At 38.5% G+C, this 21454-nt stretch overlaps 3 protein-coding genes across 3 annotated transcripts; 2 read left to right on the top strand and 1 right to left on the bottom strand.

Moving 5' to 3' along the window:
• Positions 1–11: 11 nt before the first annotated feature.
• ly97.3 (lymphocyte antigen 97, tandem duplicate 3) lies at positions 12–1696 on the bottom strand. The gene is made up of 4 exons (XM_026314166.1): positions 1629–1696; positions 1165–1234; positions 720–842; positions 12–315 (listed from the first exon to the last, which is right to left on the bottom strand). Exons 2-4 carry the CDS (start codon positions 1211–1213, stop codon positions 209–211), a joined length of 279 nt encoding a protein of 92 aa, XP_026169951.1. The 5' UTR covers positions 1214–1234; positions 1629–1696; the 3' UTR covers positions 12–208.
• Positions 1697–3112: 1416 nt separating this feature from the next.
• Positions 3113–5024, top strand: LOC113134730 (gamma-crystallin N-A). Its single transcript, XM_026314225.1, has 4 exons — positions 3113–3243; positions 3486–3734; positions 4186–4331; positions 4889–5024. Exons 1-4 carry the CDS (start codon positions 3223–3225, stop codon positions 5022–5024), a joined length of 552 nt encoding a protein of 183 aa, XP_026170010.1. The 5' UTR covers positions 3113–3222.
• A 2704-nt stretch (positions 5025–7728) lies between these two features.
• LOC113134845 (activin receptor type-2B-like) lies at positions 7729–20168 on the top strand. The gene is made up of 11 exons (XM_026314385.1): positions 7729–8162; positions 10099–10306; positions 12652–12767; positions 13375–13526; positions 13788–13931; positions 14649–14792; positions 15124–15272; positions 15501–15615; positions 16178–16316; positions 16564–16694; positions 16966–20168. Exons 1-11 carry the CDS (start codon positions 8111–8113, stop codon positions 17158–17160), a joined length of 1545 nt encoding a protein of 514 aa, XP_026170170.1. The 5' UTR covers positions 7729–8110; the 3' UTR covers positions 17161–20168.
• The last annotated feature ends 1286 nt before the right edge of the window (positions 20169–21454 follow it).

Here is a 21454-nt window from a genome sequence, read left to right as displayed (position 1 = left end):
AGCACAATGGCCACAGACATGTTCTCCTTTATTTGTCAGGATAAGGGGTTCAGAGAGTTCTTTTTCTAAAAAGCAGAAGCTTTGAATTCATACATGTTCACTCCTCCCTGCAGCAGCCATGGTCTGCAGAAGTCACTGGGGGATATAAAGGCTTGCTGAAAGGTGCTCCAATGCATTTTAATGTTCTTTGATTTTTTTATATGGAAATTTAAAAGGTGTTGCACATGTCTTCACCACAGCACTTGATATTGATGTAGGCGTTCAGCTTCAGCATTTCACAATCCGAAGGAGCCATGCATTTCTGGTATTGGCCAACTAAGAAAGTAAAAAAGGAAAAAGCCATGCATTTGTATTGTGCAGTAGAGACAATGTCTTCTCACATGTTTTCACGTCTCACAAACATTTGACATTAATTATTTGAGAAGCAGTGGATTTTCTCAGATTGTTCCCTAATGCTGTTTTGCCACGGGAGGTCTTAGGGAATTTTCTCTTTTTACTGGCTGACATAAAAACTGTTTATGTACCTCTCAAATGACTGGTCCTAGTCCTCTACTTTTGGTGCCATGGAATAGAGCACATGCAAATATTTTTCTTAAGTGGACTTCTTTCTCTTAACTATGCTTGACAGCAAAGATAATTATATTTTTCTTAGCTGATGTGCTATGATTTTTCAGTCTGTGTATCTGATAAAATAGGCTGTGTATTTTTAAGAAACTCACAAGGTGCTCGGGTGAACTTGGCAGCAGCACAGCCATTTCTGTGTGGTTTACAAGTCTCTACAGTGAGCTCACAGGTTTCTCCAGCCTGTTTGGGGATGCAGCGGTGACAGCGCAGGGCTTCACCTGAGAAGAAAAACAAAAGTATTTCAGACATTGCTGTTTGGCTTTTCTGTGAGAATCTATCCCGAGACAAACAGTATTTGCAAGTTATTGAGGCTTGATTTAGTCCAGGAGGATGGATAAAGGATGTTGGTGTGTTCTGATCATCACAGGGAAGTAAACCACTAATAACTTTAATTCCATTGTCAAGTAAAAAGAATTGCATTTGAGATTCTAGCAGGTCTATTGTAACTGTGTTCCTGTGCAGTAAAAGAGAAAGCCGACTTCCCTGTTGCACAGCAGCAGACATTGTGTTTATTTAGTGGAGAATCAGTGACAGACTTACCAGCTGTAAACAGCAGGGCAATGGTTAAAGCCAAGGCCAGCAACTTCATTGTTCTGCTCAATACTGTAGCCTGTTGAGATTAAGTTTCGATAACACAATATGAACTGTACTTTCAGTACGTCAGATTTCATGTTATGAAACATAACTTGAATTTTCTAAGATAAGATAAGATAAAGTTTATAAAACCCCAAAGGGAAATTCAGGTAACATAGGTAATCAATTATAGGCAATTATGTTAAGAATTTAAGAATTTCTTTTGATGGTATATTGTCTGAAGATAGAAATTCTGAGCAAGAACTTCTGTTAGTATTCAAATAAGCTCATACACATCAATAAGAAATCTGCAGTGAATATTCATTTACCATTGATTGTTATTAAACATATTTCACAGAAATATGCACAGAAAACAGAAAAGAACATAACTCGTGATTGAAATGAAAATAAACTGTCCTATGTGAACATACCTTGCTGATTGGTCTGTCCTGGTTTCTGCCAGTAACTGATATGTATTCATGAACGTCCCCTCTTTTTATACCCGGTCATACTTTGTCCTGTTATGGCAACATCCCATTAAGTAGGCTATCTCTGTTAAGTCTATATACTTAGTACCTCACTCGCCTTGACTAAACAGGGGTTACGGTCTTGTAGTGCTCAGATTCCTGCAATATGCAAGAACTGTCCACCCTTTGTCTACTCCTATATGTAATTTATGAGACTTTGGCAAATCTTAATGTATTCATTTATCATTTGCCACAGACGAACAGCTTTGTATTAGTGGGAATTGTACTTTGAAAGGACAAGTCATTGTTACTCCAAGGTGCTTTAGGTGAATTTTGTCTGACATGGTGTAATGTCTCTGACTTGGTGCTCTTTAACCAATATCGGCACCAGACGTGACTAGACCCAATAAATTTGAAGCATAATGTCGGACATGAATTAGCTGAACTAGCAATTAGTATGAAATTAATGAAAGAGAAGAAATACCAGCAACACTCAATAGCTGTAATTTGCTCAAAGTAATTGCCATTAAAAGACTAGAATATTTTCTGAGTTTCAAATGAAATATCTTCATTCCAATTCGATTACAAATAGAAAATGGGTTCAATTCAAAATTCAAATCGACAATTGCTCAAATACATGACCCGCTCTTATGGTGTACTTCCTACAATAGAAAAACTTAAAAAAAAACCTCAAAAGCCAAGTGATGAACAAATAGATATCTATTTACATAAAGTGCAAAAGTTCATCTGAGGTTTCATCTATACTCCTGATACAAATACTACTGGTATGAGGGGTTCTACTAATTTTTAAGAATAATCTCTATAAATCAATCAGTCGTATTTGAAATCTGCTACTGTGATGGAGAGCAAGGGGTCTGAAATTATACAGGTTTTATATGTTTCAGCTCAAACTGCCTGACCCTGCATTAGGTGGTTTTTGATGTTGCAACTGAGAGTCTCTTCCCAGTTTTTCATGGTTCAAGGTCTAAATTGATCTAGGGATTGTCTCTGGATAAACAGCAGAGCAACTACAACAGAGAGGGATCTGAAAAGAAAAGCTGGAAGGATTTCTACTTTGGAATAAATCACCTGGGTTACTCACCCTGTCATTACATCAGATGTGTTTAAGTAGGACCACACTTCACAGTTTTTTCCCAGTCAACCAGCTCATGTGTCAGGATAGGTTTGTTATTTTAACTTGGCTATGCATGTCCTTTCACCTGTGCATCATCTTTCTCTCTGTGAGTTTGTTTCACTCTGTGTCTCCGCAGACGTTCGTCTGCAACCATGACTCTGTGCAACATCACTGTTAAAGCCCAGTCAAAGCAAAACTCTCACTCTATTGTTTCGCCCTCCTGAGCCAAAGTCCAGTATCAGCACTGGCCCATGTAAGAAAAACTGTCCATGTGGCAAAATGTCTAAACCCCTCTTTGTTTTGCATTTGTTGCCTCGAACTCGGGATACCCCCACTCTCTCTGCCGGTCATATATATATCTGGGTGTCCAAAATTTTCCACTCCTATACTGTGTGACTAATTTGGAACAGCTATCTGTGGAAAATGAGCCAGTACTCAGGAAAGGTGAGTACAAGAACAAGAATGGAACCACAGGAGATCCTCCCCAAACCTATGAAGGTTTTTCACAAAACAAAGATCAGGCACAAATACAGTAATGTAGATGACTGATCCAACCTCAGATGTTACATTAAAAAGTACTTGTTACATATAGCTGAGTGACACACAGGAATAACCCTTCTGTAGCATTTTCTTTACATGCACCAAGAGAAAAATATTTAAATCTACACTGTTGTGGAAAAACACAGATTGTGTTCTATGAGGGAAAATGTTTCACTGGGAGGAAGTTGGAGATCTGCAGCGACTGTGACAACTTCCAGGACCGAGGCTTCATGAACAGGGTCAACTCTGTCCGTGTGGAGAGCGGGGCTTTCGTCTGCTTTGACCACCCAGACTTTAAGGGCCAACAGTACATTCTGGAGCATGGAGAGTACCCTGAATTCCAGCGCTGGAATGCCCATAATGATCACATGGGCTCCTGCAAGCCCATAAAGATGGTAAGAGTGCACCTGTATGTGTGTGTTTGTGTGTGTGTGTATCAGACTGCAGGGACAGACAAATGTTTGGTTGGTGCAAATAAGCCTGCCAGTCTGACATATATTTGACCTTATCTGCTTTGCAGACAAACCAAAGTCTGAATAACTTTAATGATTTGAGTTAAGAATTAGTCTCAGCACAGAGGCATATTAACAACTTGAACCTTTTCACATCATTTATTGACACCATCAGCTGAAAGAAAACCATGCATTTAGTGCACTTCAGACTGTGGGCTTTAAATATCATCCTCCACATATACATTTAACCTTTAGATTTCTATTGGTATAAGTGTTTGTGCACACAATACAGCCTCTGTCACATAAAGAAGAAAGCCTTGGTCCTTTGCAGTGAGGTGAAGGCGAACATTTTTGCTCTGACTCAGTGGGCAGGCATGTCATTATCCTTCCCCAGCATGGAGAGCACTACAGGATGGAGATGTTTGAGGGGGACAACTTCACTGGCCAATGTGTGGAACTGTGTGATGACTGCCCCTTTCTGCAAGCACGAGGCCTGACCAAGAACTGCATCAACTCCATCAAGATTTATGGAGATGGAGCGTATGTATCCATACAGCAAAGGATAATTACTGTTTTAATAAATCCTGCTTGGATCATTTAAGACCTTCACACATGTACTACAACATTTTGGTTACTTTAACATCATTGATGGACTGCACTTTTAAGAAACTGACAGCTAAGGGCCATATCACCCAAATGACACAAAAAACATTTTCTCACTAGACATCTTTGATATTTAACCATGCAAATAGTTTAAGGTTTATTTTTATTTGTCAGTGATATGGCATATCCAGCTATGAGGACAAATAAACTGTGACTGTGGTGCTATTTTTATTTTTTATTTTTTGTCTTTATTAGAACATGGGAAAATATGTTTCTTTTTAGCCATACAGGTAAACATAATTTTAGTTATATATAAGCCAAGCCAGGTATAAGAATGTGAGAAATATATTATACATTTTACCTTTTAAGTAGTTTGAAAGCTGTCTTGAACTAATTGTGCTACATGTGTACATTTTCCTTACTTTGACTGTTTATACTGTGACTTACACTCAATATTACATATTTAAATATTATTATTTTTATTCGCTAAAAAGCTGGGTGCTGTATGATGAGCCCAACTATCGTGGACGCATGTACGTCGTGGAGAGAGGAAACTACTGCACCTACATGGAGTGGCAGGCAGAAAACCCCAACATCCAGTCTGTTCGCAGGGTGGCAAACTACTTTTAAAACCACCTCACTGTCGCTGGCAATACGGCTGCAGTGACAAAACTCGTCCACTGAGGAAAACCACACCACACAGTCGAGTATTCTCATATTGACTCTGTGGAGCTGTAAAATAATAAAAGATGAAGAAAATGTGGGACATTGCTTGTTGTTTTATTTTTGTATGACATTATTTAAAGGCAGAAATAAAGTAGTGATCTTACAATGTATTCAATCTTATTTCCATTTTTCGTCTTTTATGCTCACTCAGTATGAAACTCTTAACCAGCACACTTCATTTAGAACTGGCTGCAGGCTATGATTCATGTAATTGCTTTCTATTATACGCCATAAGTGCAAAACGTTTAAGTGCTGTGCTTTTTTCCTCATACTAATGGATCCATTACCAAGTTACATGAGGTATTCTGGATACCACTGAACATAGATTAACAGATAGATAGGTGGGAATTATGTATATCCAGGGGGATTAAATTGTTATGATAGTAAAAAAAAAAAAAAAAAGTGTGGCTCAATAATCAACAAAACACAATTTTTAAATTAAAACTATAAATAAACAACAAAAAAAAAAAACTACCAACTAGCCTTTGTAACAGTTACACAGGTAAATATTTGGCAGTGAGCTGTGAAGAACATAATGTGTGTGTTCTCACTACATATAGAGTAAATCAAGAGGGAATGACAGATGTTGTGCAGGTTTTAGGCAGTGCCAGCACCTGCCCCGGGAAGCTCTGCTACCACCTAGTGTCATCTGTCTTTTTTACTGTGAAGTCCTGATGTTCACCTCAGGGGTTTCTAAATGATCACAATGGAGAGACTCTCAGCGGCAATGACACAAACACATAAACAAATAATATATGCAAATACTTTGGATATTTAAAATAAAAATTACAGAAACACAGCTTGAGAATAATTTATTAATTAGTGCATTTTTATTTGGAGTTTATCCACCTAAACTCAATTTATTTATTGAGCTTATATTCAGTTTTTCATCAAATTACGCTCACAAAGGGCTTGCATTATTGGTACCACAGTGTGAGGAATGACCGACTGGGATATGCTACATGTAATTGCATTTTACAATATGATTAGCTCATAGTTTCAGGATTTTTATGTTCCACTGCATCATTTAACCCGATGCTCTAATTCTGTTACAAATGTCACACATGGTTGTAGCTGCTGGCCCTTTTTAATGAGCACTTACGTGCTTTCTCTTCCACCTGTCATGACAACAGAGCATCTATCTCTACAAGGTTTCACTCGTGGCCTCTATTGAGTTACGGGGTCAATATAGGATAGCTTAATGAGGAAATGCTTTGTCTTGAGTTACACTCAATGGCAGTAGTTTAAGCGTGATTACCTATAGCTAACCTTATTCCTGAGCCATTTGTTGCATGAATTAGCTGGGTGTCACCAACATGCCATTAGTCTGGATGTCAAAGATGTGAACGAAAGAGAGACCTGTGAGCAAGGCTTAATGGCATTTTAACAATGTCACTGTTGATTTTCTCTGATGATGACATTTATTTCACACAAAGGCCTGAACTTTTGAAAGTGCACCTTGAATGCTATGGCCCAAACTATATGCCTTGATTTTTCATTATTATAGGGAACTATTCTGTTTCTGAGCCCTAAATTACTTGCTGTAATGGGGAAAAGTATTTTTCCTAAGTGGGCAAATGAGAAAAGAGAAACATACCCAATTAGCAAGAGGAACTTGAAGATTAACTAATTCGAGGGAAATATTTCTAAAGGTGAGTGTCTGTTGGCCTGGAGACTGGCAGCGTGGGCAGGCTGATCAATCCTTTGACACATTTATCTTTTTGTATTTTCACTGATTATCTGGCAAGTACCACTATTAAACTAGACTTTTAGACTTGCTGATGCATTTGGGAGCCATGGTTTGGTTTTGTTTTGCTTTTTGTGCCTGAGATGTGGTTGATATTTAACACTGTGCTGTGGAGAAATTAGTAATTAGAACGAATAAATTTTAAATAGCGTTTATTGTATCCTGTTACTCCAAATTAGGTCAGCTATTTTTAGCACTGCCACTTATGCATAAAAGATCATACAGATATTTTCATGTGTCTGTAGGGCTGTAAGGGATTTATTTATCACACCGACACAAACACAACTAGCACATTTAGATCTTGAATTTGCTGTTAAATGCACAGACACTACATATGATATGGACATGCAGGCTGGTGTGTATCCTAGCCCACATTTGACTTTCTATCGGGAGATATAACTGTTCTTTCCCAAATATCGCAGCACATTTTTCTCACTAACGTTACAAATTATTTCAAAAAGTCAAACAAAATGCATCTGTGTCCAAATTCAATAGGGGTTGGACAGAGCTACCATTTAAATTTACCAGTGCTAAATGATAAGTACCGACAGGGAGACTAAAATACCAACTCTAACCACAGAAAGTGCAAGTGTAGTAGCTGGAAACGGGACAAATACCAACGTGGAAAGTCCACGTCTTTCCCCATCCTTTCTATCTCTTCAGCTGGGGGTGATTAAATGTGATTAAAATAATGTGCTGATTATCAATGGGATGTCAAAATAAAGTCATTTGGAGGTGTACTTCGGTGTTGTGTTAAGGTCACTCGCTGGCTGCATGAATTCCCCTCTTTGTGTTTACACATCCGGGTTTCCCTGTTTGCAGCCCATTCCCCATTTAGAAGCCATTTTGGACACAGATCAGTAATATGCATGTAAACCCCGACCGACCTCCCGACGCAGCGGTGCTACTATTCAAGTGAATAACCTCAAAAAGAGCGTCGAGCTTTCGTCTCGGATGGTTTAGCGGCTTCCCAATCGGGTTTTGGATCCAGTTCCGAAGCGAAATGCTGCAAATATCAAGGCGCTAAGAGCCTGGCGGTCGATCGCTCCTGTCTTTTCTTGCAACATTGTTGCAGCGTCGCGGCTATTGACACGCGTTGTGGTGGCTGGTGGTGGTTTAGGCTGCTGGAGGGACCGGAGGCCTGTGGTCGTTTTGATCCTGGACTGATGTTTTGGACAACCTGAGTTTTAATGTTCGCGTCGGAAAAGCAGAGGAAATCTCTGTCCTGTATTAAAAACGGAACATGTCTTTTTCATGGCTGACTTGTTCACTTCTTCTGGGAACTTTATGCGCAGGTAAGCTGATACTGGGTCCGAATTTGCAACAGTTCTTTTGTCGAGTCGCTCCCTCCAAGCCAGACAGATTTCCCCCTCTCCCTCTTTTTTGTTGAATAATTGTATGCGTTTAAAATTTCGACCCGCGAACCAGTTTACGTTTGTTAGTTGAGGAAACTTTACTGGCAGTGGATGCTGTGCTTCGGCTGTGGGGATTTTATTCTCTTACCCGTAATCGCCTTTTCCGTGCTTGTCCCTTTAACACGCCTGTTTTCCACTCCGTTTTTAAGTAACACTGAAGACTTTTTGATTGAACAGTATTTAGGTGTGACGAGAAACATGTTTTCTGCAGAGAAATGAACGTATATATTTATCCAAACTTAAAACTGTTGCGTCCCCCTCGCCTTTCTTGTGGCAGCAACAGAAGGCAGCAGCTGCATCAACATCCTGAAACCTTAGAGGCTACATCTCAGCTCTGTGCTCTTGTTTGTGGCTCCAGCCTGAACATGAGCTATTGAAAACACACACTCTGTAAGTTTTTAATAAATCACGGGTATTTGATTTGAAGACGCAACAGCTGATTGTATGAAGTCAGGATTTGTATTTTCAATTGAGTTTGCTGTTAAACACAGTTGTGACTTGATGCCTGGTGGAATTAGTTTTTTTTTTTTTTTTTAACCAGCTTTTACTATTCATTAATTTAATTGTATCTCTGACATGAACACACTTCTCTAGCAAGGTATTCTTCTTCTCTTCTCTACGGTGACTAAATGATCATTTTGGCAAACAACATCCACTTCTTCTCACAAAATAGTGAAAACATTTCATTGAGGCACCTCTGTGTCCTGTGTGCCAAAGAGCGCTGTGGCTAGTGGCTTTTTAAATTTGTAGATCAGGACTCTGTGAATATTGTAAGCTGCTTCTCCACAATTCATGTTGTTGTGGTATAAGCCTCAGTAAGTGACAGAGGGAGGGGGGTTGGGGAATGATCTTGTAGTAAGTCCTCTCAGATCATGTGACCACAGAAATCAAGAAATGCCATCTCGGCTCAGTGGAGCGTTGAACATCACTGCTGTGTGTGTGGATGTGTGTGCATTTATTGTCTTTACTATCATCCTTCCTTCCCACCCTAATAATGAACATGATGTTTGGTCCTTGGATGTGTCCTTATATGCTGCTGAACCACTAAATACATATATGTGTGTGTGTGTATGTGAGCGCGCGCGCGTGTGTAATGGGTTGGTGGGGGTAACACTGGGGGATGGGCAACCTCCTATATAGGCAGGGATTTAAAGAGACAGGCACTATTTTTCCCTGTGAACAAAGATTGGGCATGAATGTCCAAGAGATACTGTGAATAACATGTTCGGCATGTTATCTGCTTTAGTGTTCATCAAAAACCTCTTCGATGTGCTGCTTGAGTGTGTTCAGTGCTAAATCCACTAAGAGGAATAATAAAACCTTTTCTGAAAGGAATTCAGCATTCAGAGACTGACAGCCATTGTTACACACCAGCTTGGTTAGAAAATGTCCAACAACTTCCCCTTTTAAAGAAGAAAGTCTTATCTGTCTTTCCAGATGTGTCACTCCAGGAAGATTCTGGAGTCTTTATCTGTAGAAGTAGCATGGCAGTCTGTGGGTGTGCTGTATTTTTATAGTATTTCATAATTGTTCTTTTATAGCTAATTAAATTCTGTCAATTTACCCATTTAACCTTTTTTTTTCCCTACAAGTTACTGTCTGAAAACATCTTTTGGTATTCATGGATAATTCCTTTGCCCAGAGGAACTTCCTTTCTACTACAGAGAGCTTCCAAACCTGGCCATGGGCCAGAGTGATGAGAGAGGATCTGCTCAGAGATGTTTCTGAGCAGATCCTACACCATGTGTCTATGCTTACGCTGCTGAGTTTTAGTTCATTATGATGCGAGCTGACTGAGGTCTTCTGTCCATCTCAGGGTACAGTCTGGGTGAAGCAGAGACCCGGGAGTGTGTGTACTATAATGATAACTGGCGTACGGAGAGGACCAACCAGAGCGGCTTTGAGCGATGCGAGGGGGAGAAGGACAAGCGACTGCACTGTTATGCCTCGTGGCTCAACTCCTCAGGGACCATCAAGCTGGTGAAGAAAGGCTGCTGGCTGGACGACTTCAACTGCTATGACAGGTTGGGTCACTACAGCTTTACATGGCAGCCAGTACAACAGTCTCACATGTAGTTTAAGGCATTTTTAATTCTCTGAACTGTGATATTTTTAAGGATGCAAATAGAAGTTCTAATGCTGAAACCATTTATCAATGAGCCAGTCAACGTAAAAAGTGAATCTTTTGCATGTAGTAACTGTTCACATGTGAAGATGTTTTTTAAATTGATATCACTCTGGAATAGCTCCTGTTTGACCTGTTTGTGAAGAAAAACAAGCATCTAAAGAAGTTATCTTGTGCTCTGGGAATCTATTACAGAGCATTTGTCACTTAATTTTCTGCCTTTCAGGATCAGTCAATATGGAAATCATCAGTAGCACCTCCCTAAATCTCCTGACTTTGTTTATAAAAAAAAAAAAAAAAAAAAGCATTGCATAAAAGAGATGCTGGGTATACTCATTACCCGATTAACTGTGGCCCATTTGCTTATTGATTTGAGTTTTTTTTTTTTAAACTTATTTATAGTGCTTTATCCCCGACATGACTGTCAGTACACATCACATTATCTAAATGGCCAGCAAACATACACACCTCTATGAATACTCTTTGTACTATGTATGATCACTTCAGATGATATTAAGGCCCCTTTACTTCTTGTACACTTTAGCCATTTTATGCATTTTTGTGAAGAGATGACACAGTTTCAAATCTCTCATTACAATCTACTCAGACAGTTGGCTGTGGACCTCCAGCTTGCATTCATATGCATTTTTCTTAAGATGTGTGCAAAAAGTGAAGTGGCCTGAATAATTTTGGAAGCTGCCGTAGAACAGCAGATGAAGCTAAGTATATATTGCTACAGGACTACGACTACTATATTTTTTCCAATTATCCATCAATATTTTTTTATCAATTACTTGATCAATAATTACAGTTAGACCATTGTAAAAAAAAAAAAAATAAAACATGCCCAATGTATTTTCCCAGATCACATGGCAACATAATCTGCTCATCTTGTCTGGTGCAAACCCAGCAGATATTCAGTTTGCCTTGTTTTGTTTCTTTGTTTGCAGCCATTGATACATTGTCAATCAGTTAATTAATATTTTCTTGTCTAAAACCCAATCTGATTTAGACGATATACAGTTGAAAACACATTCAAGCAACTATACAGACAGAAAGTACATAACACAGTATATTGAGTGTAAATTATTCAATGTTATTCAAAGAACACTGGGCGTAAATTGAAATCATTTCAAAATTAAGTTAACAGGCTTGATATGAAAAGATGTACAGAACCAGTGATTGATAGAACCAGCTTCTTCTAGATGGGAGGGAAGGGATTTATGATGGACTATTTGCGTTGCAACCAGCAGAGCTCCAGTTCATTCTTTTTGGAAATGCCCAGAAACCTGCATCGACAGTGCACAGCACAGCTCAGGGACCACTGCCTGGTGATGGCAGGTACATGTGGTGGCATATGGCCACTCAGGAGCTTGTAAGTCAGGAGGAGAATTTTAAACTAGACTTTTATTAGTAGCCAGTCCACAGTTGTGTGGCCCAATCAAATTTCTTAAGACTTTAATATTAAAGATACAGCTTTTTGAAAAAGCTGGTGACCTCTGGTGGCTCATGAAGTCAAGCTGCAGAAAAACAACTAATAATCTGTCCTAGATGACACAGATAGGGCAGCTTCTCTAGTATTAAATAAAAAAAATGGTTGTGAGATTGACCTGCACTTGAAATATTGCAGGATCTAGACTAAAGCTGTTGGGTTGCAGTTAAATGGTGTCTGTTTTGTTAGAAATTGGCAATTTGATGATGGTCAACATGTGACTGCATCAAAACAAGAGCAGGATTGTAAAAAGCTTTGCTACAGTGGGATGTATACAAATTGTAGGTTTAAATGCAGCTACAAACGTGCTGACAGCTTCAAGGGAAATTGGTTTAGTCTGATGTGCTGTTGGCTGTAATTACAATTGAAGAGGGAATATAGTGGAAATTTGTTGCTGGTCAATTTAGCCCAAGTGAAAAGCTGCATTAAACCACAGACAGAAAATGAAAGGTGAGTAAGCCAGTGGGTAATTTTGAATGTGACACAAAGATGAGTTGTTGCATTAAAGAGCAGATAGAATCTTCCAACCTGTGCACGTAGTGTTAGAAAGATAGATAAGAAAGAAAGATAATATATTCTCAATAAAAGATTTTGATCTATAAACTTCTAAACTATGGCAACTTTACCAAGCAAGTAATGTACGACAGAAGCAGCAGAAATATAAAAGTCAGCCACTCATAATTGTATACAGCGTATTGTTACGAAGGTTTTACTGTCATGATATTCTGATGTCAGTGTGTGATCTGTTTCAGGCAAGAGTGTGTCTCAATGGAGGAAAACCCTCAGGTCTTCTTCTGCTGCTGCGAGGGCAACTACTGCAATGAACGATTCACCCACCTTCCTGACATGATTGGCAGCGGCAACCGAGGTGAGCGGCAAATGCATCCCACATATAGTGCAAGCAAAAAATAGGTCTTTGTTTTTCCACCTCTGATTAATGGCAGTGGAGCTTAGCCTTGCAGAAGTAAACTATCAGGCTTGTGGTGATCCCTCATATACAGACTTTGAATTTATCTTTTTTTTTTTTTTTTTTAATGTTGCTAAATTATTCCTTGTTGTCTTTGTGTGTAGGAGAACTGCAGTCAAATCTCATGCAATTTTCATTGACTGCATATTAGAGCTATTGAAATTGGTACATTTTGCAGTTCATTGTTTGCTGATTGTAAAAGTACATTGACTTTTATATATTTGTGATATTGCTCCTTTCAGTAACTTGTGTGGTTCAGTACTGATTTCAACTGACAAGAAGAAATAAGTGACATTTCAACATACTGTTATTTGCTGCTTTTGTACAAACTCTGTAGACATTTATCAGTCATTGAAGACTGAATGATCAAGACTGGCTAATCTAGATAAAATATTACCCCGGTCTTTTAAAATCAGGTCTGAGAGGGACATCTATGATGCTGCTAATAACCTACACATCATAAAGCTGACATTTATTATTATGTAATTATTCTGTTCCTCCTTCACAGTGAAAATCTGGCCTCCAACTCGAGTGCCATCCCTGCTCAATGTGCTGGTGTACTCCCTGCTCCCTCTCTGTGTGCTGTCCCTGGCCCTCGTTCTAGCCTTGTGGATGTACCGCCACCGCAAGCCTCCCTATGGCCACGTGGATCTGAGTGAGGTGAGACAGGCCATACTCATCTCTGATGTTCATTTAAAGTAGTAATCATGTAAGGTCAGTCTTTCACTGCATGGTGTTTCTAAATTTCTGTTGCTTAATGTGGATTTCATCTTTCATGTTTGCTAATGCTGTTTATTTTCTTTAGCCAGTCCTTCTGTTATATTCCTGTAATAGACTGTAGGGAGGGATGTTAAAGTAATTTATATTTTTAGTTGAGTTAGGCAGAAGAATGTGACATTGTTTTCCTTGTCTGTTACTTAGGATCCAGGACCCACTCCTCCATCCCCATTAGTGGGTCTGAAACCTCTGCAGCTGCTGGAAATCAAAGCTAGGGGGCGCTTTGGTTGCGTTTGGAAAGCCCAGTTGATGAGTGAATACGTTGCTGTAAAGATCTTCCCTGTTCAGGTATGTCAGACAAATTAATTCTAGACATTTGTGTAAGTTTTAAAAAATGTTTCTTTTATTCTGTCCTCAGTTTGTGTCACTCATATACGTTAACATTATATTTGAGTTACAGTGCTAAGCCTCTGATTTTCTGAATAATTGATATGCTTCAAATTTTGAAAAACTCAGAAAATGAATATTCACTGTTGTAATGAGGGTATTACCAGAATTCTTAAAAATCAATATGCCATCTGTTGCACAATAAGACTTTTAACTTGTTTCTCAAGTTGGGACACAAGCAAAATATTGACATTTGTCTGACATTAAGTAAAGTAATGTCAGTATATTCCAATGTATTTTTTTGTATTTGTGTTTATTCATGTAGCACAAAGTGTGAAAGGTGGTGTATCATTCCTTGCTGATATATTTGTTTTGGAAAAACAGGAAGAGGGAGCAGAGAATATATATATATTTTTTTTTTATCCAGATGCTTAAGAGATTTATTTTCTTATGGAAATGTCTACAAACCAGCAAGAAATACTGTTAAATGAACTTCTGTGTCTTTTCATCGATCACTGAGTGCATATTTTTCAGAAAGTAGGATTTTTAAAGCTGTGACATGAATCTGAATGTAAGAGGCACAAGCTCGTGCTGTCTGCTTCATGTGACATAAGAAAGGACCATATTATTTTCTGGAGTGCTTTTTTTAAATAATCAGAACCTAATGTTTGTGTGTAGGATAAGCAATCATGGCAAAATGAGAGGGACATATTCTTGACTCCGGGGATGCGACATGAAAACATCTTGCGTTACATCGCTGCAGAAAAACATGGAACCAACCTGGAGACGGAGCTGTGGCTCATCACAGAGTTTCATGAGAGGGTGAGAGCATTTCTACTCAAATACACACATGCATTAAATTCATGCTGAGGTGCAGGGCGTCTGCTTTGTGTACCAGAAGTGGATATTTTTCAGAATTGGCTCCATTTACCTCAACAAAAAACCCTTACAGTGTTTGTTAAAGTCGACTTTATTGTAGCAGCTCTGAATGCAATGATAGAATTGTGTGACTCCTATTTTAATCCATCCACTGCTCAGATTTGATGGCAATTGCAAGTGAAGCCTACCAACTTAAATTATCTGTTTCTGCTCATTTGTGCATCAAACAGTCCTTGTCAGTCCATGTTCCTGAATCTTCTATGTGTGTGCACAGGGCTCTTTGACTGACCACCTGAAGGGTAACACTGTGACCTGGACTGAGCTGTGTCACATAGCAGAGACCATGTCGCGAGGCTTGGCCTACCTCCATGAGGACATTCCCAGCTACAAGGGAGAAGGGCCAAAACCCACTATTGCACACAGGTAGTTAAAACATAGACAGCTCCTTTACTTTGCTGAACCATGTCCGCATACCACAAAAAAAAAAAAAATCCTGAAGGTGGCGTTTTGGTTCAAACTTAAATTACTAGTGCCCTCTTCTGGGTTTGCTTGGTATAGTCATTTTTCAGTGGAAGTCATGGATTAATGTGTGTGACTTAATATCTCTGTAACCACAGCATTTTAATAACTGTCCTGAAATTAATTTCCTAGGGACTTCAAGAGCAAGAATGTGATGCTTCGAGATGATTTAGCTGCAGTTATTGGAGACTTTGGGCTTGCTGTACGGTTTGAACCAGGAAAACCTCCAGGTGACACTCATGGCCAGGTATGAAACAACTTATATTGGTTTAATTTCTGCAGTGGCCCTCCAGTAAATTTCAGATTCATATCTATTACAAGATCTTTTTCTATTCATCACTGTCAAATAATTTTTATAGTCAGTAGGAGTTAAGAAGAATCAACTTTGTTGCTGTTTCCTGTTAGTGGTTGATACTGTGATATCATGTTAATAATTCATCGTGGAAATAAACTTTTTGGCTGCAGAGTAACTTGGATAAGTTTGGAGACTTGTGGACTCTTGATGTTTTTGAATACAAAAGCATTGTTTCACATTCCTTCAACTGGCTCGTTGTACATTCAATGCCCTGAGGCCAGTGAGTATCAGGTTTCAGAAAGGGCTGAAATCACAGACTTAACCTAAGTGTTAACCTAAGTGTTGTGGATAGTATACCAGTCAGCATGACAACAGGTGATACCAGAAGAGGTGTAATTCTGGCTGTTTTTGTAAGAGCACAGAGCATATCTTAAATAGCTGAATAGCATTCGGACTCTTCCGAAACACCAGTCATGCCCACACTCACGTAGACATTCACGTATTGTCCTGACAGGTGGGTACGAGACGTTACATGGCTCCAGAGGTGCTAGAGGGAGCTATCAACTTCCAGCGAGACTCCTTCCTGAGGATAGATATGTATGCTATGGGCTTGGTGCTATGGGAGCTGGTGTCCCGCTGCTCAGAGACTGATGGTGAGTCAGACTGTGCAGGAATGCTGCTTTGCTCACAGGTGAAGGGTCACTGTGATTCAGTGACCTGATAAACAAAGGAAAAGTTTTTGTTTTATCTAGAAAGGACATCTTATCTGGGGCAAAGATCTAATGTGGCTAAAGTTACTCTTTAAATACAGCACCAGTTTTCGAAATCCGCATACTGCACTACTTGATTTGTTCTCTGTGTAATGTTTTCCATTCTGTGGCCTTACTGCCTTCTCTTCAGGTACAGTTGGTGAATACATGCTGCCGTTTGAAGATGAAATAGGACAGCATCCCTCCCTGGAGGATCTGCAGGATGTGGTTGTGCACAAAAAGATGCGTCCAGCTATCAAGGACTGCTGGCTCAAACATCCTGTGAGTAACAGTGGAAGAATAGCTCCTGCAGTTTTAACTGCAATACCAGGATGTCATGCATCCTTTTTCCCGGCAAATGTAGCTTAAGAGTATGAGGTCATAGTTCTTTGAATAAGTTTTCTTTTTTGTCGGTGGGGTAGAAAATGTTATATTTCTGCTCTATTAAATGTATAATGTTTGGGTTTCAATCAAAATGAACTATCCCTTAATAAAAATAAGAATATATAGCTACAAACTTTACCGTTCTATAACTTCTGCCTTGTGACTACAGGGTTTGAGCCAGATGTGCGAGACCATTGAGGAATGCTGGGACCATGATGCAGAGGCACGATTGTCGGCCGGTTGCGTTGAGGAGCGCATTGGCCAAATTGCCAGGACGATCAGCAGCACTACCTCAGACAACCCCGCCTCCATTGTGACCTCTCTCACCAACGAGGACCTACCTCCCAAAGAGTCCAGCACCTGAACGGGTGACAACATCCTTCACCTGAGCTCATGACATTTTTTTTCAAACCCAAACTCAGCGGATCTCCGTGAATATTTAAAAACATAAAACGACTAGCAACGACTTAAATGCAGCTGCTATTTTATCCCAATACTGGTATTTTTTTTCCCTGTTTTAATGTTTTTGGTGTTTTAAGTCAGATCTAACACATCCTTCTGCTGTAGTTTAGTAGTATTAGTAATAAGCTATGCGATGGACTCATCTGATACCACCCATGTGTCAAACCTTAAATATTGTCATTACCTCATGTATTTCTTTTGTGTTAGTCTGTTTTTTTATTTTTATTTTTTTTTTATTACCTCATCAGTTATCTTTTTGATTTCCTGTTTTGGTCATGATCGTCTGCGGCCAAATGAAATGAACCTTTGCTCCAAACCTCGGACGACATGCTGCACACCTCGGAGGAACCGTTTTGAGACTGTTAGACAAAATATATTCATCTTCCTCAGGGGTTGAAGCGTCTGTTTTTTTTTTTTCTTTTCTTTCTTTCTTTCTTTCTTTTTTTTTTGTTTAAACACAAGTGTGCTCACTTATTTTAAACCTATGAATGCCTCAAAATGGGGAAAAAAGATCAAGAAATTGGAGCACAGCTGTTGTATTGTAAGGAAGGGGAGGGAGCTAAAAAGGAGCTGAGCAGTTGTATTGGACTTTATGAACTTTTTGAAGATTTGGGACAAGTGTCTTGTCCCTGGGGAACTACCTCTCAGGTATCCAGTAAGCTTCTTTGGAACATTTTCTCTAATTTGAGAGCCAAGCTATCCAGCTAGCTATCATGGACGTATTCCTGGAATTTTTTTTTTTTTCTTTTCTTAATTGTAGAAATTCAGAGTTACTCCTTTGCCAGTGCCAGGGGCATTGACGGATGCTGTCTGGAGTTGCAATGTTACACATTCTTGATTTTTAGCTGTCTTGTGAGAATGTATGTGTGTGTGTGTGTGTTTGTGTTTGTGTGAGAAATTGAAGACTACATAACAAGATGGGTAGAGTGTGTTTTTAAAGGTAGAGCCATGGGCAGGTAATTGGGTTTTATCCTTGCGAGGGCCATACTTGAGTAAGCAACATGTCTGTTTTTAATTTTCAGGGGTGTTTGTTCAGTAGACTCAGTCAGACACCAGTCCCCAGATACCTCAGTCACTGTACATCATGCAAGGAGAGCTCAAATGGTTGCCTTTGTCTCAAATGCAATGCCATAGTTGTACCATAACATGAATACCATACATTGAATGTCCGTTATGCTGCTGTGACTATTCCAGGATACTCAAGGATTTATAGGTGTACATGTATTCTTTGTTAATATAATGCTAACATGTGATAACTATCCATTATATTACGTGAGGCTAATATTCTGTTTTTATGTTTTTCTTTTTGTTGTTTTTTTTTTTTTGACTGGGTAGGCCCTCAGCTGCTTACTCCTCCAGACTGACCTCAGATATTCTGACAAGTACCTCAGGCTTTTTTCTACATGTATATCAAGTTGTGTTATGTATTTTATTGTGTTTTAGTAGTTGAGATATTTTATTGCCAACTGGGCTTCTTTGTCTGTGGACTTTTTTTTTTTTTTTTTTAAATGGAGCCTGACCAGTTGTCACGGTGTTGTACAAACCTAAAAGAAAAGAGGCAGATTCTTGTAAATAGATGTGTACACACAGTTGCCGAACACTGATTTGTTTTTTTAAAAATACAAAATCAGGGTATTAGTGTTCTCATTTCACAGAAACAGAAGGGGATTTGTCAGTTCCATCTCTACATATTTAAAAATCTCTTTGACAACTAGCCCTGTGATTATATATACATATATATATATTTTCAAATTTTTAAGAATGGTGATTGTGTTGCTGTTCTATGAATAATGGTATCAGTTCCTCTGGGTCAGAAGCTGTGTAGGTAGCACTTGCATTAGAAAGCTTAGTGTGAATATCGTCAAAAACAACAAAAAAATTTGTTTTGTGCAGGTGGCTTCTGTGATTGGCCACTTGTTTGAAACACCAGTTTGAACAGTATTACCTCAATATTAACCTGCTGATGTGATGTTCAGGCCTGTTCAGTGATAGTTTAGCCACGTTGGACAACACACACACACTCATCTGTTGTGCTATGATTAGTGCTTTGGAGAGAGGGTGATTTTTGACAGTGGTCTATAACACTTGCTCCTGTGCAGTTTTGCTAAGAATGTGTGGCAAAAGAAAAAAAAAAATCATCAATACAGAACAGTGTTTTTTGTGTTTGGAAGTCATCAATGTGTCTATAACCACTTGAATGATTGATTTGATAACGTGGCCCCATTAAGTCATGTAAACAGTGGCATGTGCGTGGTCCAAGGGTCCAGCAATATTTATTATACAGCAATAGTCATTTGAATACTATAGTTCAAATCATTCAACTCAGATCAATAATCTGCATCTCATCACACCTGGATCATGCTCTGATGAGGACATGTTACAGCATCCTGATAGAAAAATGCTGAGTAGAACGTGACCCAGGTGCTTTCACGTATTGTGCCAGAAAAACAACAATCGCGTAGGATAGTCTGCCGTGATTGGTTGTTACCTCCAAATGCTGTCTTACACCCAGCTCTTCTGAACAGAAAAACCAGTTACCTCATGCAGTACTTTGTTAGTAACACTAACATGGAGTCAGTCTCATCTTCCAGAGAAAAAAAAATAAAAAAAATTTAATTGATCAATTCTTGTGTATATATTGACAAATGTAAAGGGTTTCTTCCTTTTCATGTGTGAGTCCTGTGAATGCAAAATCCTTTTTTTTTGATTTCCAGTCAATGTATTGTTCATTTCTTGTAGTGCGAATGAATGTTTCACTGAAATCGTGTGACTTTCCCTGTTTATGTGAACTGTGTGAATGTGTGTATGTTGGTTGACTTCACTAAAACAGGATGAGTGGTAACTCTCTGTGAGTTGAAATGCTTAGAAATATAAACTAGATGAGAATACATCCATCTTTTGTATATTAAAATAAAGACAAACATTGATTAACCATGGAAGTGGAATTCTTTGTTTTTTCAGTTCACATCTGTTTCACTGTGTTATCGCTATCTCATGTTACACATTACCTCAATGTGAAAACGAGCTCCAGCTGATAAAACCAAGAGGGGGGTTGGTAATTTAAAACATCAAGCAAATGAAAATACAAAAAGCTTTTTAAGAAGTAACATAGCCGTGTTGATTTTGTTCTCTTGTCAAAATCTGTAAATTACTGTAAGTATATTTGGTTTGGTTTATAATTTATTTTTCAGGGACAGTTCCGATTGATCAAAGCTAAAAATTAACCACACTGGTGGGTGCTATGGATATAGTTTAGTACAATTGTGGTCCTGTTGTCACATTTAAACTGGACTTAGTTCTGTAAGCAGTTGTTTCATTTCTGTTATATTAATATATTTTGTATTATTTGTTGTGAGTCCAATGTATGACCAAAAATTGTTTTGAGACTTCATATTCCTATACAATACGTACAATATACAATATTCATATACAATTCATTCAGTTTGTTTATTCTTTTCAGAACAGATAAAAACTGCGCAAAGTATAGGTCATAACCAAAATGATATTGCATCTCTTAATCAGAAAAAAAAAACAATTGTACAAATCAAAGAATTCACAATAAGGTCTCCTGGTGACTTTTTGTTGGTGCATTTAGAGAGAAAATGTGTTGAATAAATGAACTATTTTTCTATTACTATTATTTTTAGATTATTGTATTTTGTTAATAATATATTCATCATACAGTTTATTTTATTTTACTGTATTTTACGTATCTTTGTTCTATGGTCCTTCAGTGTGTCTAAAATAAGGTCGATGATATACCTGCAGGACAACGCTATTCACCTATACCTGAGAAAAGACATTTTATTAGCAGGTTCAGGGTCTCCCGAACAATTCAATTTCAGTTGTTATGGTATTATAATGATGATGAGATATGATGACTTCTTAAATGTTTGCGATGCGGAGAACATCAATAACAAAGAGCGTTTACTTTAAGTATACTCTTACTTGTAACATATATGCCATTGAGATGCATTTTATTGGCTTTGTAAGTTAATTTAAATTTAGATTTCAAATAAGAATGTAGCCCAAATAATTGATTAAATTTCGACTTCCAGTTAAAATATCAAAACATCCGCCAGCCCGTGAACGCATCACAGCTCCAGTCCGTGGAGATGAGTTAGCCAATCAAAACGCCTCTCGCTGATCATGTGACAAAGCAACTAGTAAATTACGATTGACTTGAGACTTTCCGA

This window comes from Mastacembelus armatus, chromosome 17, assembly GCF_900324485.2.
Source record: "Mastacembelus armatus chromosome 17, fMasArm1.2, whole genome shotgun sequence".
Taxonomy (NCBI): domain Eukaryota; kingdom Metazoa; phylum Chordata; class Actinopteri; order Synbranchiformes; family Mastacembelidae; genus Mastacembelus; species Mastacembelus armatus.
This window is presented reverse-complemented; position numbering and strand designations above follow the sequence as displayed.